General features: G+C 32.7%; 1 protein-coding gene across 2 annotated transcripts; it reads right to left on the bottom strand.

Moving 5' to 3' along the window:
* Window positions 1-22422: 22422 nt before the first annotated feature.
* LOC133693459 (F-box protein At5g03100-like) lies at window positions 22423-25478 on the bottom strand. Of its 2 annotated transcripts, XM_062114680.1 has the most exons (4): window positions 25232-25472; window positions 23472-24770; window positions 23110-23295; window positions 22423-23005 (listed from the first exon to the last, which is right to left on the bottom strand). In XM_062114680.1, the coding sequence occupies exons 2-4, from the start codon at window positions 24669-24671 to the stop codon at window positions 22805-22807; spliced, it is 1587 nt and encodes a 528-aa protein (XP_061970664.1). In that variant the 5' UTR covers window positions 24672-24770; window positions 25232-25472; the 3' UTR covers window positions 22423-22804. The 2 variants fall into 2 exon arrangements, with proteins under 2 accessions (XP_061970664.1, XP_061970671.1); XM_062114687.1 differs by lacking the exon at window positions 23110-23295 and having other exon boundaries at window positions 25232-25478.
* Between the last annotated feature and the right edge of the window lie 724 nt (window positions 25479-26202).

Below are 26202 nucleotides of genomic sequence, written 5' to 3'. Positions count from 1 at the left end.
CATGAAACGATGCTGTTTTGCCCAAAATGCATCGTTTCGCCCAAAACGCGCTGTTTCATTTAAAAGGAAATGGCGCCAAAAAGCATCAATTTCAAATCAGTCCTTCAATTTGTGCGCTTTTTCATTTTGGTCCTTGGTTTTGGATTTCTTCAATAAAGTCCCTAATTGGCCATCAAAATTTAATATTTATGCAATTAAGCCCCTGATTTGACCAAATTAACTCTAAAAAATTATAATTTGACACTAGCACTTTAATTTCTTCCAATTAAAGCCCAAATTGACTTCATAATCAATTTTTCTTGCATTCAAACCCTCCATAAATTCAATTAAACCTTCAATAAATTCCATTGAGTCCATAAACATCTGATTTTGGACTTTTCTTCCTCAAATTGAATTTTCTTCATCAACAAGGCTCTCACCAGTCAACAATATACTGTCAAATTCTCATCTTTGTATTTTTGAACCTCCTCAACTAATTTTTACTATTTTACTGCTATTATTTTTGATATATTTTGATTTTTGATTTTTTGATCCTTTTTGTGCAGGAGACCCAAAAATGGGTTACAATAGCCACTATAAACTACATCAGTTGGTGTGAAAGAGCTCTTTGGTGAATAATAGAAATATCAAAATATGTTAAACATGATTCAACTATCCCAAGTTGTAACCAAGCCAAACAAAGAACTATTAGCACACATATCCCTCTTTTAGTCAAAGTCTAGTAATGCTTTCTTATTTAGGTAAGAGATACAAATTATTACAATTTATGTTTTAGCTTTAATAAGAGGTTTATGTATTGTTTGCTTCCTCACAAGTTCAAACTAGCCAATTTTAAGGGCTTATTGACATAAACTCTAGAGTTTACTACTCTGTTACATAGGGAAAGAAAGAAAGTAAATCCTCCTATACATAAAAAGCATGCAACCTTTCTCTAATAATTTATTAGGTTTTTAGAAACTTGATTTGTTCTAAGTTTCCTCAGAGGATATCATTGACCTTGCCTGAAAGTAAAATCATTGCTTTAAGACCTTTCGTACTTAGCCATATCCACAAGGTACTAGGGGATACCAAGAAAAGAGTGAGGATTATCCATTTATGGTCAAATAAAGTATTTATGAATTTTATAGTGGGTTGAAGCATGAGCGAATGTCTATTTCCATGAATTTAGTAATGTCAAAATCACTTAAGACCCTTAAATTAACATGCATAAGAAAAAACTTGCTAAGAACTCCATTTCATGATGTCCCTTTTCACAAGTATATAGAAACCTTCTTAGCGATGGTAAAGAGAAATGACAAGTCTATGATCCTTGCTGAGTTTCTAATTAAAACACATTAACACAATAAAAAATGTTAAATATAAAAGTTTTTAGGAGTTTCTAGGATTCTGTTAAACCATTTAAGATCATTTAGGGTGTAAGTGAAGATTACCAAAACAATCAAATCTTTTTTTAGGTTTGGTAAACTTTTTCAAGGCTAAGTTTTCATAAACCATAAACTGTGTAAGTGTTCAACCTTTAACAGTAACCCACATGAACTACTAATGAGAAATCTCTTCAAATAAGAGAGAGTGATTTATCTGTCATTGAATGTTAGCTCTTTCTTTTATAGTTTCAAGTGTTTATATATAGTCTGTAACTTATATAATTTTTTTGTTTAGAAAATATAAGGCATAATATTATATTTATAAGGAAACTTGATAACTTTATAAATGATAAAATATAAATTTTCTCCCTAACTAATATTACATATATATTTTCAAGGTAGTTTTATTAATTTATTCAATCAAGTCTCTTCTTTATTTTTTTTAATTCTAGAATTATAATTTCCTATAGTAATTATATTGTAGTTCTCAATTTCTAAAACTTATTTACAATTAAGTCACACTTATTTAATTTATTTTTGACAAATAGTTCTTATGTGTGTTACTCGTTAGGTTTTCTAATAAGCTGACTCGAATATAAATCACAATCTTAAATAAAATAGGATTAAATAAATTAAATAATTTAACTTATTATCAATTTAAAAAATTGATTAACTTACATTTGAAGATCAAGTATAATATTTAGCAACATGGTTGTTCAACCATTCTCTTAGAAATGGTGAGACTGTTTTTCCAAAATAAACTAACCCTTTTAGCCACTAGAATTTTTTTGTACATTTTATGCATTGTTTTTTTTTCCAAGTTTTTATAACTTTGAGTTTGTTTAGACCTGCATATGGTTGTAACATGTTTATATAATTATATATGTACTTTGCTAAGAGGAGCTTTACATGTTTATAATGATTTTAAACCATTGTTGTTATATGATGGGAAGGTTATACGTGCACGTCCACGTGCACGTATATATTCTTTATATGAAGGATGGTTCAATGAAGCGCACCCTATGTGTTTGATAAATGACATGAATGAAAGTAAACTTGTTAAATAGAAGCTTATCAATCTTGATGATGATTAACTAAATGTCATAGGAAGACAAATGTGTTAGCTACTAAACCTAAAATTATAGACTAAGGACATATATATGAGATATTGATTTGCTTAGAGTAAGGTAAATATGTAAAAATGGCGTGTTGTTAAATTATATTATGAAAATGGATGATGACATGCCTAGACATTAAATTGTATTACAAAAATGGATGATGATGTGTTTGGGCACTAAATTATATTGCATAAATGGTGAAAATATGATTTAGTAGAAGTGATAAATAAACCAAAGAAAATTAGGCATTGATTGGGATATTCTTTCAAGATTTAGAGGGAATATTAGACGTGGAACCCGTAGTAAAAAAAGCATAATTTATAGGAGCATTAGGTACGTGTTCATCACCTTACTTCTTTTTAATTAAAGAGGTGTTTTGTATAATTACTTTGTGTGCAAATAAAGTATGTTATGAAAATATGTACATAATGTGAAACTAAATCAGTTGCAATGATGAGGGGCTAAGATGTGAAAACTAAGCTGATCAAAATGGTGAGGGTTATGATTGTAAATGAAGTATGTTATAGGAATGTGTAAGTGATGCAAAATTAAGCTGACCATAATGACAAGGCTATAATATGAAAACTAAGCCAGTCACAATAACAGGGGTTATAATGTGAAAACTAAATTGGTCATAATAATAGGGGCTAAGATGTGAAAACTAAGCTAGCCACAATGATCAAGGCTAAAATATGGAAACTAAGTTGGCTATAATGATAGGGGATTTGATGCAAAATTGAGTTAACCACAATAGTAGGGGCTAAAGAGAGTCTTAAGACACAAGTTATAATTATTGAAATGGATCAATGGATAAATAATTGATGGAATATTAATCAACACATAAGAGTGGTGGTTTAATAAAAGGAGACGAGGCTTATTATTTTATGAAGAGAATGAAATAATTTGGAAATATAGTATAAATTAAAAATGTTTGTGAAAAGACCTTTAATGTTATGTTATTCCTAAAGTCCAGTAAAGCTATTAGTTGAAATGGATACTTGAATACTTATTTTGCATTCTATATTTTTATATGTTTTACAAGCACATCACATCCATCACATCTACCTTGATATAGTACTCCATATACTTATCAGTTATTCCATACTAGATGGGATTTTGTAAAACAAATTAATGATATGTAAATAAATGTACCATATATACTTAAGATAGTAAAACCACATGGATTGTAAGAAAAACAAAAATAAAGGATGGCTTTTTTATTTTTATTTTTATTTTATTTTAGGATGTTTATATATATTCAAAGAAGTATTATGGTCTTGCTATTTTGTATGTTTATTGTGTATAATTATATTTTTTTTTATGAAATTGATGGATGGTGAGCTTGAGGCCATGTTTGTGTTAATAATTTAAGACTTGATATATTTTGGGAAGGGCATTTGCACAAGGAAAATTATGTTGATTTTTTTATATAAAAAATACAACCCATTTTATAGTAATTTAATCATTTGAAATGACAAAATTGTTTTATAAGATTCTAGTCCATTACATATAAGATACATATGGTATTGTATATACAATCACATACATGATGGATCATATAAGCGAAGCATAAGGTATCATTTTCATCCTATCTCTCTCAATTTATGTCTTGGGGTATATATCATTGGAGACACGTATTCCTGACTATATTAGTAAGTATCATCTCTTAGATTCTTCCTTATTAAACTATTTTAATATCTTGTCTATGTACATAGATTAGGATAATCCAAGCAACATTTTAGACCCATCTTTACAGATATTTATTCCTAGTATATAAGTTTTTTCTCCTATATCCTTTATGGATAAATTCTTGAACAACCAGATCTGTATTGACTAGAGTAAAAAAATATCATTCTTTATCAATAATATGTTATCTATATATAATATTAGAAAAATATCTCCACTCCCACTAACCTTTTTATAGATTCAAGGCTTATCCATATTTTTGATGAAATCAAATTGTTTCATTATCTCATCAAAACAAATTTTCAAACTTAGGTCCATAAATGGATTTTTGTAACTTGAATACTTTATTGGCAAATGTTTTATATTCAAAACATTTAGGTTGTGTCAAATACACATCTTTGTGAAAATTCCTATTTAAAAATACAATTTTAATTTCTATTTAACAAATCTCATAATTATGATATGCAACTGTAGCAAGTAAAATCCTTATATATTTTAATATAGCTACTTATAAGAAGGTTTCATCAAAATTAAACCTTTGTCTTTATCTGTAACATTTGGCAACTAATATAACTTTTTATGCTTGTAAATTGCCATCTATATCACTCTTTCTTTTAAAGACCAACTTACTTCTAATGAGTTTTATCCCTTCAGGTAGATTAATCAAGGTCAACACTTGATTGGCATACATAGAATCCATCTTAGATTTCATGATCTCAAGTCATTATTTATTATTTCTATATAGTTAGTAGGCTTATCAAGTATGAATAACTCATTATTTTTAACTTTCATGAAAAGTCCATATCTTATTGGTATATGACATATCATAACAAATCTATAGAGTTCTTGTGTTTTTTGAGCTTTATGCTAAACATCCAATTTTATAGCTTCATGCCTGGGTTTCAATTGTATGTTAGTTTGTGGTTCTTAATCTTCTTTAAGTTTTATTTTTCTCTTACTACTCCTTTCAAGAACAATTTTTTTTTATCTAGAAAGGTAACATGTTTTGAGATAAACATCTCACTTAACATATGGAAGAAATAATACCTAATAGTTTCTTTTGGATATCTAATAAACTTATATTTTTTTACTTAACTCCTAATTGTTCAGATATAATACATTTCATATAAGTTTTATATTCCAAATATTTAAGTATGATAAGTTTGGTCTCCTACCTTTACATATTTCATATGGAGTCTTATCAACATATTTTATTAGGACTATTTAAAAAATAAACAACAATTTGTTTAGCCCTAAAAGAAGGTGGTAGGTTTTCATAGCTTATCATGGACCGTATGATATCTAATATAGTGCAATTTCTCATTTTAGAAACTCTATTAAGCTATGGTGTTTCAGAATCTCATTCTCTTTTAGTTAATCTTGAAAATCTTGGCTCAAGTATTTACCATCTCATTAGATTAAGGTACCATAATGCTCGTTTTAGTTTGTTTTTCAACTTTACTTCTGAATTCTTTAAACCTTTAATTGATTCAAACTTGTGTTTCATTAAATATACGTAACCATATCTAGAATAATCATCAGTAATTGTGATGAAACACCTATATCCATCTATAACACAAATTATTATTAATCCATATATATTTGTATTGGTATTAGACATAACAATTCATTAGATTTTTCACTCTTTCCAGCATAGGTTGTTTTTGTCATCTTACCTAATATACAAGTTTCATACAATTCATAATCAAAAGAACTGAAATATCCTTTTTTTTTATATAACTTTATGATTCTTGTTTTGTTGATATGACCTAATCTACAATGCCATAAATAAGATGGATATTGATTACCTCATCTATTATTCTTGTTGTTTATATTGATTCTCATACATCGGTGGACATCATGACGACTTGGGGATTGGATTATTGGGTTTGGAAAATATTGAAAAAATAAAAGAATTGGAGTCGCCACTTGGGGAAGAACAAAAGGACAAAAAGTTGTACTTTAGACTCTGGTATCCTACCCTTTCTCAAAATGTCTTTATAATTTCCTTATATGGTTTTAGACTTGTAAATTAGTTCAACAAAAAATTTGTTTAGCTTGCTTTATACATTCTAACAACCAAATAGAACACTCCACATTTCAATTATGCTAAAAACAATGGCTATATATATATATATATATATATATATATATATATATATATGTCATAGTTGATCTGACTTAATTCCTCCTTCATTGCCCTCCATCTATATGTACACTACTATACTTCACATTTCCATATCTTTTAGCTCATTAATGGAGAAACAAATACACTTTATACATCTCTTTTATGCTCTATTATTCTTCTTTTGTATAATATTTACAAGTGAGAAACATTTTCAGCTTCTTGAAAAGAGCCTTATGAATTCATCTTTCCTGGTAAACCAACTAGTAGATTTTCTCAAGGTGAAGTCTTGATAGATTACAAAGGCCCATGTTTCTTGTCTTCCATATGAATATTTTTAATGATGAGTTTTTCAGCCCTAGATGAGTGAAATGATCCAAGAACAACAAAAACCATAAGACATAAAGAACATTGAATTTGCACAAAAGGATAACTTTAAGTGCCAAAGTATAAGTGAAGGAAAGCATTAAAAAGAAAAATACAAATTTAGGTATTTTATGGGAATAAATAAAAAGATATTAAGAAGAAAAAATTGATATGCACATATATAGGAGGTGCAAGGGTCATTCTGTTACAGTAAAATGTAATCCATGTTACTACTGCTAAGATTATTGCATCTTCAAATAAAAAAAAATTAGCATAGGAGGAATAAAATGGATAGAATAAAAAAAAATTGTCATAATCTGATTATTGACCATCTTTTTCAAAACATTTTCCAAAAATTTAAAAAGCAAAAAATCCAAAAAAACATGTTTTCAACAAATTTCGACCGTTTGCATGCATTTGTTTTTTGTAATTTTTAATTATTTTTCTCTTGTTGATGCCTTTTCAAGAAAATTAAACTCAATATTTTTGATGCATTTGCATCCATTTTGTATTTCTTGATCGCTTTTCTTATCAAATTGACTTTAACGTTGTTTTCCTTAAAAAAACAAAAACAAAATGAGAAAAAAAATAGGAAGAGAAATGAACAAGGGACTAAAATGAAAAAAAGAAAAGTAAGTGATCTGTAAAACAAGAGAAATGATGGACCAAAATAAAATTGAGTTACTTTGGATCAAATAACTAAAGAGAAGAAGACCAAACTTATAGTCTATAATAAGATGAGTGAATTAGAGAGAAAATGAGAATTACCATATAAAACACTATTCATAATCTCTTCCATCTAAAATCCCTAACCAAAAAACACAAGTCATTCTTTTCCATCAAAATCCTAGTCACCATAAAGTTTTTTAAAAAATATGAGCTAAAATGTAGATAAATAAACCCTAGAAAGAACAATATTCGTCTAATTATACCTCTCTCCCTAAAAAAACCCCTATCCTTGTATTTCTCTCTATAAAGCTAAAATTTCTTTCCTTGATTTTTATCACCTCTTATCTTTATTTTTGACGAGACCACCGTTATTCTCTTTGTCTTTAAGTCCTCTATAAAATACCTTAATCAATTTAAACAACAACACATGCATCATCATCATCAATTGAAGAGAGAGAAAGAGAGACAAAACATCACAAAAACTTCTCTCTTTGATTTCTCTCCTTGACCTCCTAATCATGAAAAGCCACTTCCATTCTTATCCTTTTGAAGAGAACTACATAGAAACATAAGAAGCCACATAACGTGAGCATATCTAAAAGTTTCAAATCAACCTAATATATAGAAAAGACCATCGTGACTTTCTAAAGTCGTATCTCCTCAATCACCATGATATGGCATAAGCCACCACTGTAGGATGAAGAAGGACAACCTGGTGTACCCAATAGGATCCTTCACATGATGGTCAAACACTAGTGGCACATAGAACGATATGTCAAGGCTGACATATAAATCTTTGTTCTAAAATTATATACCAGTGTTAAATTTTATTATTAAGAAGGAAAATTTTATTATTGGGATGAAAAATCCTTAGAAAAATTTAGAAAGGAACTCCAAATAATTAAATATACAAGTGTGCACAAATAATATCGATTGTCGATAATTTTTTTAATTGAAAATGGTGAAAATTCTAAGAAATCTTTTATTATGATTAAAAGTGAAGGTTTTTTCTCGTGAATTAGTTTAGAAATATCAGTGAATTTAATCATAAAGTAATGTACAAAATATCGGTGGCCATGTTGTTTACATAATAATATAGAGGAAATTAGTGATGGAGTTATCGTAACTAAGTCAAAATTCCCTTCCCCTTTTCCATTTAAGGTTGTGACCAGCCATGGGAAAAGAAAAATATTTTTTTTCTTCCAAAATAAGTGTTTGTTCTTCTAAATTTATGAGCTTGTGGGGGTGATTATGAGTAATTATTAGTGGAGAAAACAAAATTAAATAGAAAATTGAGAGAGAAAACAAGTTTGGGAGTGAGGGGGGGGGGGGGGGGAGAGGCAATTGTGATGAAGAAAGAAGGTATATAAGAAAAACTTGTCAAGGAATCCATTAATTGAGTTCTAATTAAGCTGGTAAGAAGTTTTTTACCATTTATTTTTCTTGTTCTGATGGGTTTAGCATGGGTGGATGAAAAACCCTTAATTTTTCAATTTTAGGGTTCATGAAAAATTATTGGGGGAAATCACACACCTAGGCCACCTATATGGAAAGTTTTTGGGAAATGACAAAATTGATTTAAATTTTATGGGATAGTATGTTTATTTAATGTGTAGGTATGAGTAATTGTGTTGAGAAAGATTTTTGATTGGATATGCGAATTACATGTTTTATATGTGTTTTTGGGAAAGTTATGGTGTGAAATCTAGTATGATTTTGTGATATAAAAGCTTATGGATAAATGCAAAAGCCTTAAAAATTATAATTGAAGTAAAATTCTTAATTCATTAGTATGCTACACCTATAGACCTCTATTAATACTATATATATATAAAATAAAAATAGTTAAATTATTCTCTTCACATAAGAAAACTAGAAAAGTCTAATAACATTGAATAGAAAAATAAAAATAATAAAAAAATAAAATTTTTAAAATTAAAACTAAATAATAAAAATAATTAAAGAAAATATTTATTTTTTTAAAAAAACTTTTATGTCAGTCTCTCTCTATATTGAAAGGAACTCATTTTCAAGTTCAAATTATTCGTGGAGCAAAACCCCCTCAATTAGAAACTGTCATCCATTATGAAAACATCAAACTTAATGTTGTTCGAGCATAACCTCCTTAATCATAAAATCAATTATTTTTTTGTGTGTGATATGCCCTATCGGAAGTTCTTAACACCTTTGTACGAGTCATTTTATTTTATTGTAGATCACTAATACCTTTATATATGTTAAACCATAATGAGTTTTAATATCAAGATTTTCAATAACAATACTCAATAACTAATCATCAGGAATTGTTGAGTTTTGATATCAATTTACATAACCAAGAGCGATTATTAGAGTTTGTTATAAGTTAAAACCTTCAACAAAGAAAAAAAAACAAACTATTATAAAAAAAAACATCCAAAATAAGACAAACAACTATAAAATAAAAAACATTCAAAACATTTATTTTTTATTCATTTAAGTCTCGCTTACCAAAAAAAATTATTAGAACTGTGTGAGAGAGAGAGAGAGACTCAAAAACTCTATAAATGTTGAATAGAAAAATAAAAATAAAAAAACTATTCTTTTCAAATAAAAAAGCTTGGAAAGCCTACTAAATAAAAAAATAATTGTTTTTCTAAAAGTTCCTGCATCATTTTTCTAAATGAATTGAAAATAGCTCGCCTAAAAAATCAAAATATAAAAACCAAAAAGGTAAATTGGCCGTCGGTTTCTGTTTTGTAATGCATTGACAGAGTTGGTCACATGCAAAGTGACCGCATGAAAGCTACAACTAAACCCCGGCTTCAAATTTGTACAGACAACTCCAGCATTATAAATTTTGGGCGAGAGTGTTAAAGCAAGTCATCCCCTCCTCCTCCTTTTCTTTATGCTAGTTTTTCATTTTTACTCCAGGCACTTTCTCCGCCTTCTTTGTGCTCTCTAGTTCACATGGCCAAGTTACAAAACCCATGGTTCATGACAGTAGCTCCCCCACAATTTATCTCTGTGACTAAACGCCCAATGACAATAATGTTGGCCACAATTGTCGAGGAAGAGAAGGATTTTGGTGTCGGTGATAGCCCGTTATCAAGATCACCAATTTTCATATCATCTTCGTTGCATCTACCAAGAACAAGGAGAGGTCATTGTGCTTGAACAAACCATAATTATAGCCATGTGAAACTTTGGGTAGCCGTTTTTGTTTTCTTGAGAGTAAATAAAGAACCATGGTTTTTACTGTATATCATGGCTCCCGGTTGCTGCATCAAATAAGTAGGGGAGAGACAACAATTTTGCTGCTGCATCATGTTGTTTTTTGCCATTTTAGTCTGTCTTTTTTGTCATGTTGGGTTGATTTTTTTAATCTCCAACTGTACTGCTCATTCTGGAAATTAGTAAGTTTCCGTGGTTAGCTTGAGGTCATTCTGCTCGAAGATCTGATTTTACCTTGTTGTTCTATCATTTTATTTTCTGAACAATCCAGGTTGTTCGATCTGCAGTGCTGTTGAACTATGTTTTTTAGTTTTTTTTTCTGAATTCGTGCCCACTGTTTTCTTATCATTGTTTATTGAGTAAATTGTATTTGTCCATGATATTTGTGTTGTCTCAGTTTTACTTACAAATATTTGGTTTGTTTCAATTAAACCTAGTATCTTTCATATTTGTTCCACTCTTTATTTCTGTTCATTTATGCTGAAAATAGGAAGTGTAAATCTAATGAAATTCTCAAAGTTTATGGAATATCTTAATATAACCTAAAAAGTAAAAATAAACAAATTAAAATTAAAATATTAATTTTAAAAGACATTTAAAACAAATATGATAAAAAAAACTTTTTTTTTTCCATCAATGCTATCATCACCAAGAACGGAGCCAGGAATATTTTTTTATCCTGGGCTACGAACAAATAAACATAAATTATTTTTCAATATCAATTAATAGACACTTTGGTTTCAGGCCTTTTATTTTCTATCACTTCACTAATGATACATGGAAATTTTCACATTATGAATTGAAGGATGAGCTAAGAAACCATATTATATACCGATGGGAGTTAAGCAGGTGGCAAAAGATGTGGTAAGTGCGTGAAATATCATAAAGTTCGATTGAGTATTTATTTATTTATTTTTATTAATATGGATAATCGGGTCAGCTTACGTACACCTCAACTAATCCTACAGGTCTTGAAGTTAACGACTATGTAAACCTTCAGTGACCTTGAGGTTTGTGGGACTCGAACTAATGACCTTTAGGAAGTAAATCTAGAGCTTGACCAATTATGTTACACTCCTCATTGTTGATTGAGTATTTATTTCACTACCAAAAAACCGATAAATACAAACGGAAATACCGAGGGAATATTTCTGTCGGTAAATTTTCGAGGGATTTTACCGACGGACATATTCCCTCGGTATATATCGAGGGAATTATGGAGGGACAAAAAAATTAAAATAAAGCAAAAAAAATAATGACATGTCAAGATTTACCAACGGAATTACCGACAGAATTTATGTCCGTCGGTAAATCCATTGGTAAACTTGTTTACACTGTTTATCATGTCAATTACAAAGGAAATCACCGACGGACAAAATCCGTCGGTATTTTCCAGAGAGCTCCAGAACTGTTCACTTTTCAATTGCACTGTTAATTGTTGTTCTTTACAGACAAAATCACAGACGGATTGAAAAGTCATTGGTGTTATTTGGTGGTTTTCTGAAAAAATTGAATTGATTTAAAATTTTCATTTAAATATTATAGACGGAATCACCGACGGACTGAAAAATCATCGGTAATTGTTGGCGGTTTCTGAAAACTTTTTACGAAATTGAAAATTTAAATTAAATATTACCGATGAAATAATTAAAAAATATTAATATTCAATTATCCGTGGATAAATCCATCGCTAACGTGCCCCAATAAAAAGCCTGAATCCTTTATTTCACAAGAGACAGACTTATTTCTTCTTTTTCTTCTACTTCTTCTTCTTCTTTTTCTTCTTCACTATATGTAAAAAACATCAATATCTATTTCTTTCTCTTCTTTTCTCTCCTCATCTCCTTCTCTTTTTCTCCATGCTCGGGTATGTCTTCTTCTTCTTTCTTCTTTTATCCTCTTAGTTTTTTTTAATTAATATGCTTTACGAAAATTTTTTTTCTCTCCTTAGCTTCACTTGTAACTACATTAAGGTAAGATTTTTCTTCTTTTTTCAAGAGTTTTTAACCCTTTATATTTGTTTTTTATTTTATTTTTAATTGTTTTTGTTCTTAATAATTGTGTAAATGTTGTGAGATTTTTTTTTCATATGAGATTAATTTTTAGTTGATTTATTTATAGGATTTTTAAATTTTTAGCAATTGCAACTTTATTTTTTTCATATGAATTTTTTTAGTTGAATTTATTTTTTCATTTTATTTATTTGTTGCAAATTTGTTTGAGTTTATTTTATTATTTTTTTTCAAGCATTTTGAGTATATATTATACAGTGTTGATTTATGTTAATTTAATTATTTTATAATTTTATAAAATGAATTTTTTTTAATTTTTTTTAATAATTACCGACGGAATTACTGATGAAATTTCCATCGGTAATTCCGTCGGTAAATCCATTGGTAATAAAAAATTATTACTGAGGAATATACCGACGAAATGAAGCGGGTAATTTTATTTTTTATTTCTGACGGATAAAAAATTACCGACGAAGGATTCACCGACGGAGCATTTCCGTTGGTGATGTCGTCGGTAAATTAATTACCGACGGAATATGTGTCTTACGCCGACGGAAAAATTCCATCGGTAAAACTGTTAAATCTTGTAGTGTTTGCTGCTATGGGATGGGGCTAAAGAGAGAGAGAGTCTGGGAACTCGATGCAAACCGTGTTCCTCCAAAATTATTATAATTATATTTTGCTAAAAATTAATTTTTTTAATATGTTTTGGATCATTTTGATGCGTTAATCTCAAAAATAATTTTTTTAAAAAAATCATTTTGATACATTTCAGCACAAAAAACACTTTAAAAAACAACTGTAACCATATCTAAACTTATTTTTAAAAATTTTTTTTTTTCAATTAAATTTTTTAGTGTTTTTCTATGAATCAAATATATATAAATTGAGATATATAAAATGGGTTCTTTTCTCAGAAATAGAAAATCCTAGAGATTTATTCAATGAGTAAGAAGAAAAATGGGATGCCAAAGGCTAAAAAGTCCAATGAAAAGGCACAAGGCTAATAAGAAATAATGCAGATGAGACTATTTACATGAACGGATTTCGAAAAAAATAAATAGAAAAGACTATACATACTTATAAGATGAAATATTAGGTGTTTTTTTGAATTTATTTTTCTATCTAGACTACAGCTAACCTCAGTCTTTTATGCTCCTCCGCCCCTAACCGTAACCTTTTTGGTTTTAATTGCATGAATACGACCTTTCACAAAAGGGAAGCTGGAAAGACACAGGAAACTTCTCTCATGCCCGGGGCGCCACACTCTGAAGCACTTGAGGGGACTGTACATTATTGCTCAGATCTTCTGAACGTAGTTTCCAAATTCTCTTTTTAATTTGTTCTTTTTTAAAAAATGTTGAATAGGTTCGGTTTCTTTTCTTTCTTTCTTTCTTTATGTTGAATACGTTAGCAGTGCTTGTATTTTGATTCATTTTTGCTCGAACATCAAATATACTATCAAATTATTTAGGGTATTATCAGTTTTGCATCCAAACAATTTTTTTTATATCAATTTTATTACTAAAATATCATTTTGATTTTCCAACTAAGAATTAATCCTGTTGGAATAAGATGCTAAGTTTCATACAAAATGCTGTCATGTGAGTCTCTTCTAACAATATTTATCAACATAATTATTTCCTTCCCACGCATTACACAATACTCTGGTCATTAACTACAGTTTTAGTCTTCTCATGCATCTAATTCAAGTGCAATTGAAACTCATGACAACATGCCATGTGCCTTTGAGAGTTCTTAGTAGTGTAGCAGAATTACTACGGGCTTAATCTTAACAGGGAGATATTTGAGTTTAGTTTTGATCCTTGTGTGCTCAATCACCGGGCTAATGATTCATTAGCAACTCATGTCTTTGAGATTAAGGTGTACTTTGTGTCTTTAAGATTAAGTGACAGCAGTTTTTTTAAAAAAATATTTTTTATTTGAAAATACATTAAAACAATATTTTTAATTTTTTGAAATTATTTTAGAGATTACCATATCAAAATGATTTAAAAACATTAAAAAAATTAATTTAAAAAAAATTCAAAATTTTTATAGAACGAAATCTAAACATATCCACTGCATCAAAGAAAATTGAACCCGAAAACGACCACAAAAACCGATGTGGATATGGATATGAAGCCTAGATTTTTCCCTTTCACAATTACCCGTACGGTGGGTTTGAATAACAAGGTGGAGATGGTATCTACGTAGAGTTAGCTGCATCACGAGATGCATTATTTCCCTCGCAAAGTATATATTTCCCTTTCTTATTTAAGTTGTCTTTATAGCTCGACAGAATTGAGACGTGCGGTAATATGGCTTGCATGTGTGGTGACCTGAAACCGAGTGGCGGTGACCTGCTCATTGACAATGAAGTCGTATAAAAGTACACTGGAAGGTTGAAGCAGTACGCTACCAGTCAAGGCATGGCTTTAGCCAGAGGGACCATGAGAGTGTGGCTGCAATTCCTGACTGCACCAATACGTTGTTAGGACGGGGACCAGAATGCCCACTTGTGGTCACTTGTTGCTGTCGTCCAAAAGTTACTGCTGTTGTCTTGCATGACTTTAACCGACTTTCGAAAGAAAGAAGATGAGATGTGCAGACCAGCACGGTCCATTGCTCTGTTTTTCCCCTCTCAAATAACCATTGTTGTGATTTTGCTTGAATATTTGTTCAAAAGTTTTGATACAGACACGGGATAGGTCCAACGCATAGCAAAATGAAAGCTTTGAATGAATATTGGAGAGATAAGCTATGAGTAGACCGGTGGGCGGCCTCTCAACCTCCTCCTCTTCCTTTCAAAGGCGGAGGATTATATAAAAATAATATAAAATTAAAAATTAAAAATTTAAAAATTTAATTTTTTATCAAACAACATTTCAAACGCCTCGCCGAACACTTTTGAAGTGAGGGATGGGATATTTTATATGAATGAAAAATGATGAAGTACGGTCATATGAAGTACTTGGTACGTGTGCAATTGAATGGATGTCATGTGATGAGACCATAGAACACCTCTCATGAATTTAAGATAAGATAGCCTAAACCATCTAGGTGGTGGCCTAGTGGTAAGAGCTTGGGACTAAGGGGTTTGCTCCCTCTTAGGTCTCAGGTTCAAACCCTATGGCTGCTCATATGATGGCCACTGGAGGCTTACATGGTCGTTAACTTCAGGGCCCGTGGGATTAGTCGAGGTGCGCGCAAGCTGGCCCGGACACCCACGATAATCAAAAAAAAAAAAAAAAAAAAAAAAAAAAAAAAAGATAAGATAGCCTAGCTTTAACAACCCTATTCCAAGAATAGCGACTCAATATATATATATATATATATATATATCTCAACGATTAATCTTGATCTACCACGTTTCTCGTTAATTCTTATGGGCGTAAAGCCTCATGTACGCTGAGCCCTAGTTCACGTTCATATCCATTTGAGCTTCTTCTCTTTCCAAGCAAAAGAACAAAGTAATTTTTATATTATTATTGGGTTGTTGCCATTGCATATGCAGTAAATGAACGGCACCAACCATTGACTATTGGTAGCCACCATTATTGAATAAGCTGGAGTTGACAGCTATCTTTATTGAAGAAAAATAGGAGCTGGTGGCACCAATGTTGCATATAAAAGGACACCGGGAGTGAGAGCAAAATGTGTAGAGAGTGTGGTGAGTTTGTGCAAGAGTGTAGAGAGAAAGAGAGAGCTGTAATGACAGCAGTCTTGCTGCCGTTGCAGCAGCTGCAAGAGCAGCAATGAGAGTTGATGAGTTGAGTAGAGTGGATGTAATCCTCCTCCTCTACATGTATTTATTGTAACCCTTTCTCTAACTCTAATACAATGACTCTCTCCCGTGGATGTAGGTGGTTTTACCAAACCACGTTAAATATTGTGTCAGAGTGCTTAGCCTCCAATTGGCAAATATCAGAACATCACCGGTCGGAATTCCCAACAATTGGTATCAGAACACATGGTTTAAAGGGGTGTTTGATTTTTGCTAAAAAATGAAAGTTCTCAAAATGGTGTTTTGACCATACCACTGTGTAGAGGAGGCCGAGACGAAGCCACTGGTGAAAACGACGTCGGACATGCCCGCACGCGCCCCCACACACCGACAAGGTGGCAGTCCACGCGTGTAGACGCGCCCCACGCGTGCCACGCGTCTTCTTCGCCCGGATGGGCTGACCCAACCCGAATACCAGTTGACCCGACCCATGTGACTGACCCGGATATGAATGACGCCAGCATGACATAATTGTGATGTCAGCATGCACAGTAGGCATGCCAGGGATGACATCAGCCTGATATAAGTATGATGTCAGCATGCACAGTTGGCATGCCATGTCAGTGCTCAGTCATCTGACACGTCAGCACAGTGGGACCCACCTGTCATGTCATCAGCCGCGAGCCGAGCCAAGTTGAGCCGAGCAGTTTTGGGAGCCGAGCTGCGAGCGGAGGGATAAGATTCTGTGCAGCGGAGTCTACATGCAACCGGATCTGAGATTAAATCTGGGTCGTTCATCAGGCCAGAATTGTTTTGATCAAATCTTAACGGTTTGAAATGCGATTTGGACGATTTCAGACTTGTTTCCAGCTAATTTGATCGTTCCAGATGCAATGGTATGGTTCGATTGTTGAGATTTGTGACCAAAAGTGGTGGTGGTGAATTATTAATATAGATTGCCCAATTAAAAGGCATCTGAAGGGCATCATGGTGGTCGGTGGAGATGAAGAAGAAGAAGGTGCACATGTTTACCCAATTACATGTGCTGAACTGCTAAGTGAGGAGAATTTTAATTGCCTTGAGGGAAGGCAAAATTGGGACACTCTGGACACCCGGTTATGTGGACAATTTGAGGTGAAGAGTGAAAATTGATGAAGACCAATCTTGATGAATCTAAGAACTGGTAGTCTCGTTAGATGTTGAGAAATCATGTATTAAACCAGTATATTCCAGATCACTTGTAAAGGAAAGCCGCAACAAAGCTAGCAAATGGTTGTATATACGGAAAGACAGTACGATTGATAGATATGGCCTAAGAAGTTCTGTCTAGGAGATTGGGTTTTAAGCGGGACCAGTGTGACCCCTCTAATCTTTCCTGGGAACTTGCTTAGTGGAAGGATTATCCATACGATACTATTTTTGTATATATAGCAGTTTGTAATGAAACGGTTGAAGACTAGCAATTCGATGGCACAAAGGAACAATTGAGTTCCGTATGTTCAAGGATCTGATGAAGTGGTGATTTCTCCAAAGAAGTTAGATTCGGTGACTGTGATTTCTCGAGAGAGAATTGATGAAGACCCTAATAATGGAAGAGAAATAGAGCAAGGGGATAAACATTGGCACCCTATTTTGACTTGGACAGGTGTTGTGATAGAATGAGCTGCTGTCAAATATAAGCAAGGAATATGGAGAAATCTGGAGAACAGAAATTGCATGAAGGCACATGGAGATTGTGCAGGAGTACCCGTAGGATCCAACGAGGTACTGTAATGAGACAACAGGTGCAATGGGAAGAAGTGTTCCCAGATGAAGCTCAGAGCAGAGACTATTAAAGTTTGTACAACAGGAAGTCTCTTATGCTCTTGATGAAGACAACAGGCGAAGACTTTTTCAATGCATGCAAGGATGGAAAGAGAGTTGTTGTAGAGGCATCTAATTGAGGGGGTGCAAACGCCTGTGATAAAAGGCGGCTGCCTATGATGAAAAGCGAAGACACCAAAGAGAGTTGGTGGAGGTGGAGTTGTCAAGCAGAAAAACATAAAAGCTCCAAACATAGAAATCGAGGTGGAGGATTGCGAGGAGTATACCGCAACTTTCTCTTTCTATGTAGTCAGTGGCAGTAATCTCTCCCATCGTGCACATAGCGGTAGAGAATTTTGGAGCCACTTTGAAGCATCTCAAGCTGAAGGAGGATGCAACCGCCCCATGACAACGGGCGAAGACACCTTACAAAAGGTGTGAGGGCCATGATAGGAGCCCGGATCAGACCGTCCCATGACAACAGGCGAAGACACTTTAGAGAAGGTGTGAGGGCCGTGATAAAAGCCGCGGTTCAGACCGCCGCATGACGACGAGCGGAGACACCTAAGGAGAAGGTGTGTGGGTTATGATATGAGCCCAGTTCAGAACGCCCAGAGCCAATGTGATGGCTAGATATGAGTGGACAGGTGTATAGCCAATGAAGTGGCTATGATGAGTATGGAGACAAATGCAAGATTGACTTTCATGGATATTGCTCTCATGCTAAAGATCAATGAGCTAAAAGACATTTGCCTTGGACAATAAGTGGATGACTTGTGGAGCACTAAGATGCGGCTGCTATGAAAAAGTAGAAGGGCATGCGCAGGTTCTGGGAACGGGTTGACTCTTGTCAAGGTGGTGAGCTCGGTAATGGCATTGTAATACTCAGAGTATGAAGACAGATATGGATCAACCTTTAATGGGCTACCCACATGGTTAAAGGTGGAGAGCTACCTGGACTCTTACGACTAAGAGCGAGAGACTCATGGAGAAGTAAGACGTGGTTCCTAGGGTGGAACAGAGGGCAGGCGCAACTCCTAGATGAGTAGACTCTTAGAAGAGTGGCGAGCATGTGATCACATTGAAATACTCAATGACTGTCGCACTTGAGAATATTCGTTTGAGGGGGTGCTGTAAGCCTTGGTGTAAGGCTTGATGAATCATTCCGGACCGAGCATGGTTGATACGCTCGAAAGGGAATGTTGTGTCCAGAGACAAGCGTTAACACTCTTCAGATGTGAAGTGGCAGATCATCTAGTTGTAGTGATCCTTTTGTGTGAGAAAAGGTGTGCTCTGGTGACTCTGGTGATTGAAAGGTTTAGCGAGTACCTGTAAACTCGGCCACAGATGCTCTCAGAATGGTAAGCTTGGAAGAGCTGCAAGATGTAAGCCTATGCTGAAGAAGCAAGAGGACAATTGCCCCACATGAATGGTAAATGGGGTGATTGTTGGATTGTTGTCATTGCATGTGCAGTAAATGGATGGCAACAACCATTGACTATTGGCAGCCACCATTGTTGAATAAGCTGGAGTTGGCAGCCACCTTTGTTGAAGAAGAATAGAAGCTGGTGGCACCATTGTTGCCTATAAAAGGGCACCGGGAGTGAGAGCAAAATGTGTAGAGAGTGTGGTGAGTTTGTGCAAGAGTGTAGAGAGAAAGAGAGAGCTGCAATGGCAGCAGCCTTGCTGCCATTGCAGCAGCTGCAAGAGCAGCAATGAGAGTTGATGAGTTGAATAGAGTGGATGTAATCCTCCTCCTCTACATGTATTTATTGTAAACCTTTCTCTAGCTCTAATACAATGACTCTCTCCCGTGGATATAGGTTGTTTTGCCGAACCACGTTAAATATTGTGTCAGTGTGCTTAGCCTCCAATAGGCAAATATCAGAACATCACCGGTTGGAATTCCCAACATATTATTACATATAGGACAATTAACAAAAACCTTAAAAAGACTCTGTATTTCACTATATATATATATATATATATATATATATATATATATATATATATATATATATAAAACATGCGAGGAGAAACACTATCTATTCATTCAAATAGTATTTCTATTTTTTTATCTCTTAATTTCTGTCTTTTTATTTAGTCCTCTAAAATTGTTTTGATTTGTGATTAGTTCTGGTAATTTTTTTTCTTTGCATGCATGGACATAAGAATCTTAAGGTCTTAAGAAAATATTTTGTCGTTTGGTTAATTCTTGATTTGGCAAACCAAATTAGGTTTTATTGATTTAAAATAATTAGAGTTATAAAGACCAAATTTGAAGCTTAAAGAAATGTTTAGTTTTTTGTTTTTTTTTGCCAACATCAGAGACTAATTTGCACAGTCAAGAAGAAGTTCATGTCTATTTTTTTAATCTCAGTCCCTTAACTTGATTTTTTTTCTTCAATTTGATCCATTCATATTGGTTTTATTTGGGGTTTGACTTGATAGTTTGTTTTAATTGCCTTCATATAAGGTCTTACAATATTGAGGGAAACTTTCAGTGCTTTGTTGATGCTCGATTTTAAAAAATAAAATAAGATTAAGATGATTTAGAACAATTAAGTATTAAGGTATCAAAATTGATACTAAAACAAGTATGATGACTAGGGAAACGAGCGAGGTCAACTAGCTAGTGCGTCCAATGCATGAGCACATGGGTGGGGAAGCTTGTCGTGTTCCAATTATGCGTACGACTTCCCCTGGTGGCTAAATGTTGACTTTCATAATGACATTGAAAGCGATACACCACACTTTTCCCGATGTTAGGGTTCCGACGACTTTTTTCTATTTTCCTCTTTTTTCACTCTTATCTTCTCGAGAATTGTGCTGGCTTGCAAAAATTAAAAGGTGTTTTGTTATTTTATTTTTATATCAATCTAGTCCCCATTCTTTTTATTCATATTTATTTTGTTTAAATCTTTTTTTTATTGATTGTTTTTCAATTTTATACTTATCATTTGGATTTATTTTATTTTTATATTAAATTTAGTCCTTATTTTTTTGTCCTATTTGTTTTGTTTTGGATCCTTTTTTTATTGAATTGTTTTTTTCAATTTTATCTCTTAGCATTTTGTTGATAGGGAATTTTGCTTGATAACTTTTTTAGGTTTGCCTTCTATAGGGCTAGTCTTATAGTTGTATTTTTTTTATTTATGAGATTATTTTGATCTCATATCTAGGGTCGCGGGCTTGGTGGGTTAATCTGAGTTTTTTTTTTTTTGCTTTTTTTTCAGTTTTTCACTTCAACATTAAGTTGTTTAATAATTGAACTTCAATGTTTATTCAATTTGCTTTCTAAGAGGTTATTCCGGTTTCATGAACAAGTCGCGGATTTAACAGGATGACTCAGATGAACTCGAGTTGAGATTTTTTATTTTTTTTTAATTTGATTTTTTTTTTTAATTTATCCTTCAACATTTGACATACTGAGAATTAAACTTCATATTATTATTTTTTATGAAGTTATTACGTTCTCATTTAATTTTTGTTTTGAGATCAAATAAAATTATGAAGACTTTTTAAAAATATTAGGAGGAAGTCTTTTTGTAATGTTGGCAAACATTTATTTTTTTAGTTAATTATTGTTAATTTTTTTATTTAATTCAATTTATTTTTTATTTTTTTAATTATATTATTAAATTAATTGAGTTTATTAAACCTAGACAAATAGTCAAATTATTCTTACTTCTTTTAAAACTAGTGTCACTTAAGCATTTTTTTTTTATGTTAGAGAAATTTTGACGAAACCAAAAGCATGAGCCACCACCTACTCATTATATTTTCTAAACAAGAAAAGAACAATCATGGGAAAAACATTTACATGTGGAGATATCTTTTATTTTTATTATGAAGATTAGTTTTTTAATTTAATATTTAATTAGTGTTAACAACATTTTCAATTTATTAATTTATATTTTTTTCATTTATTTTATTAAACATAAATATCTTTCTGTTTTTCAATTAAAAAGAAATTCATGACTTCCAAACAAGCATTATTAACACAGGCGATTTCTTCTCTTGCGTTAAAGATTAACTTCGAAATTGAAATTAGTATCTACTGAACATTATTCACCATGGAAATGCAATGGAGTCACAATAATAAGGCATATTTCCATCACTCCACGTCACCTTGCCATAAGAAACCATCTTTGCTGAAGAAATTACACTTCCAATCTGCATGAAAACACCAGCAAGTATGGAAGGCAACCCAAGTTATCCAAACAGAACTAGAAATGTTAAGTTCATAGGAAATTATAGTTATATACCTAATCCAAAAATATGCAAGACGAAAGGAAAGATCTGTTAACTTGTACGCAGGAAGCTCCAGTAAAAGGGAGAATGAACCAAAACAAGAGCGTATGGGTGATTCAAAATTCCGATGAAATGATAAGTGCGGAAATCCTCATGCTTACAGGTTATCTGACAAATAGAATCTGCTCAACCCTCATGCTTATCAAGTTTTACATGACACAGTATTGCACTGTTGCTCCTTCCAATCTTGCTAACAGGGACAGCTACCAAATTATGTAGGCCTTCCAAATCATCGATCCATCATGCAACTCATATACAAGAAATCAAGATTCATGATTGTCAATAGCTCTAGGCAAAACCACACAAATGTGGTTACTAATAAGAACAAGAATCCCACACATTAGAATATAACAGATTAGGGGAAAGATAAGGAGCAGAATGCAGGCTTCACTGCTAATCCTAAGCATGTACTACAATTCCCATTCCATTTTACAATGAGTGTGGCCTTTTACAAGCCAAAAGAAACTCGAGGTCATTCTGTTGTAATCGACCATCCCATCTGCACTCTCTACAAAGCTCCCAAGCTTCACTTCTTTTAGGTCATGTCGCCAACATTTTACTTTCCTATGGTTGCAGCATGATAGAGCTCTTTTCAAAAACCCACAAAGATACTGCCATTCAAGCAAATTAGTATATCAGAACTTACCAAGATATATCCATCAAAACTGAAAGTGACACAAGCATCACCATTAGGCAAGTAGCACAACACACATACCTCTACATATCTCTTTTGCTCATCAGTGGATCTTATAAACAAGTTTTTGGGACGAGAAAAGAAGAACAAACCATCCATAAAATTAGCATAAGTCATTATCGGAGATGCAGAATGTACTGTTAGGACCACATTGTCGACCACATATGGAGAGGCATTGTTGCTCAAGTCTTCCAAATTAAGTGAACTCTAAATTCACAATGAAAATGTACTTATATCATGATATATCTGAAGAAGCATATGTAAAGGTCTACCAGAATTTAAAGAGAAAATGCATCAAGTAGTTCATATATATGGCAAGAATCTCCAAATAAGCATATACAAAAGCATACGATGTAACTTGAATTGCTATACGTATTACGTACCATGATTGTTGTTAGATATACATATACGTGTAGATATACAAGCTGATTCAACTTCGCAAGAAATTCTTTCAGTGTCATATACCAAAGAATGTCAAGGGTGTTCATCAGGCTAAATTCAACTTGCCAATGACAAGATGGAGCATTTATCAATGAAACCGGTACAACAGAACCACAGTACTTGCATGAAAGTAAATTTGGAGTATTGATCTCAATATCCATTATATTCTCGCAAGAATGAATTTCCAAACTCTTAAGCCTCCAACTTGAAATTTTCAACTTTTTCAATACCGGGCAGTCACCAACTCTCAAACTCTCCAAGACATGAAACTTTGGAACCAAATCTTGTAATAGAAGTTCTGTGACAAAAGAACCAGATAGGATTAAACTTTTGAGTCCTTGACAAGCATCCACGCTAACAATAGGTTTCACTGATCTTACAGTAAACGAGCAATGGAAACTTTCAAGACTTGGTGATTTGATCTCAACACTCTCAGGCTTAGATAAGTGAGAGTAGATTTCAAACTTCTTGAGCCTGAGAAGCTCGAAAACCTGAATTTTTTTAAAACCCCAACAAAATCTTAGAGATATATCCTCAATTAATGGACAGCATGTGACAATTCTTCTAAGCAAATGATCATCCATTTGGACTTCCTTCAGTGCAAGCTTCTGAAGAGAATGCAACTTTATGCAGAAGGACTCCTCAAGCTTCACATTACAACCGAATAATTTCAAAACAGTGACTGATTTAGCAGCAAAAATAGCATCAGGCATATTGTAGGGTTTTTTAAAGTGTAAATAACCAGGTAAATCAATGCCAAAATCAACCTCTTTCACACCATTTTCAATAACCTTCTGTACCCATTTGTCCAAATGAGAAGACAACTCCAGATCAGGGAGGACAAGAAAAAGTTTAAACTTCTGCATGCTAAGCTTGTACTTGCAGAATCTGAAAATTGACGTATCCACATAATTCATGAATTTTGTTAGCATTTGGCGATATTCATCAGAAGCATTCTCACTGTACATAGCATCACTACTTTGTCCTACGCAGTCACCCCAACTGAAATCTAAAATGGGATAAGTGTCAAGCACAAGTTTCCACCTTTTGGAAAGGATACTAGTTCGAAGTACATCTTTAGTGGGGAGGAAAGACAGAATATGATGAAGAACACCATCAGGAAAACGCGAAATATGATCCATGGGATAAATCCCCACCACTAAGGACTTATATAGTGAGAATGATACGGCTAGTGAGATTTACCAGAAAGCCAAAGCCAGTTTTTATTTAGCTACTGCACCCTGCAATTTGTGTTAAGAGAACATTTCAATAAGGACTTATATAGTGATGTGACCTACTAATCAGCGTGTTGAAGACAAAGCAATCATAACCAGGAACAGAATAAAAACATACAAATAAGATAGAAACAAATCAGAACTCAAAATATGAATTTCTGGGCCATTAAAATAAAAGGGGAAAGATGGAGTTACTGCTAGGATTATCAAAACAGAAACAATTCACACAAAACCAAAACTACAGATTGAAATTTGCAGCTATATAGTATTATATTTGCAATTCGTATTGCTAGGAGAGCATTGTGCAAATATGTTTTGAAGCTGTGAAAAGTTTTACAAGAAAATGCAAAATGGGATTGTTGTAAACAAACAGCTATACCATTAGAGTTCACAAAAATAAAAACATGTACAACAAAAGAGACAAATGCAAACAAATTGTATTAAAAGGGAAGAGGAGAAGAACTTACAAGGAATTTGTTGTGCTTTGGCGTTAGAGAGACGGGGGCGGAAATGAGAGTTCAGAGTTCCCTCGAGTCTAAAGTCAGAAGGTTACGCAACTCAGAAAACTTTAGCTGTCGGTGGAGTACTGCCAATGGTCGGGCATTCCTTAAAAGAATCAACAATAAATTAGAAATGTCTGTTCGACACGGCATAAGTACAATACTATCGCCAGAGACACTTCTTCCTCGTCATTACAACAATGAAATTATATTTTTATTCTTGACAAAAGAACTGATGAAGCTATGAATTGGAGGTAGAATTATCTTTTCCATGCAAAAAAAAAATACCATGCTTTCGCGAGACTCTTAATCTTTTTTTTTTTTAAAAAAAAAAGCACAATTAAGTTACGGTTATATCTTTAGAAAATAAAAAATGAATATGCAGAAAGAGATTGCTTTGATTTTTTAATTTTTTTAAATAATTAAATTGCTGAAATACCATATGCATCTAAAAAAACAATGTTGAATTCAAGGGTGTTTTAGTCTTTTTATTCTGGTTTTTTTAGATTTGGTTAAGGGCTATTTAGTAATTTTCAGTAATTCAATATTATTTTAAAAAAATTGTTAACACCCGTGCTATTCAGGTGGCTCGTGCGGGTCTATCTTATTACCAAGATCCTCTATTCACAGCGGTGTTGGGAGTAGTGAATTGTCCTTTTTCTGGTGATATGATGCATGCTCATAGAGAAGGTTTAGTTGGGCTGCGATTAAGTTTTTTTTTTTCTTTCCTCTATTCTTTCTCTTTCATGTCCTTGAAATTAATGTCAACCGCTCCAAAAAAACAATTGTTTTCTCTGGTTTGTAATTTTATTGATTTTGGTACTCCTTATTTTGATTACCATTTATTTTGCTTTTGAACAAATTCATTAAATATAATTGGGTAAATTACTCGTGTTGTGATATCAAATATATTGATCTATATATATCTTTATTTTTTT

Source organism: Populus nigra, chromosome 1, assembly GCF_951802175.1.
Source record: "Populus nigra chromosome 1, ddPopNigr1.1, whole genome shotgun sequence".
NCBI classification, from domain to species: Eukaryota; Viridiplantae; Streptophyta; class Magnoliopsida; order Malpighiales; family Salicaceae; genus Populus; species Populus nigra.
This window is presented reverse-complemented; position numbering and strand designations above follow the sequence as displayed.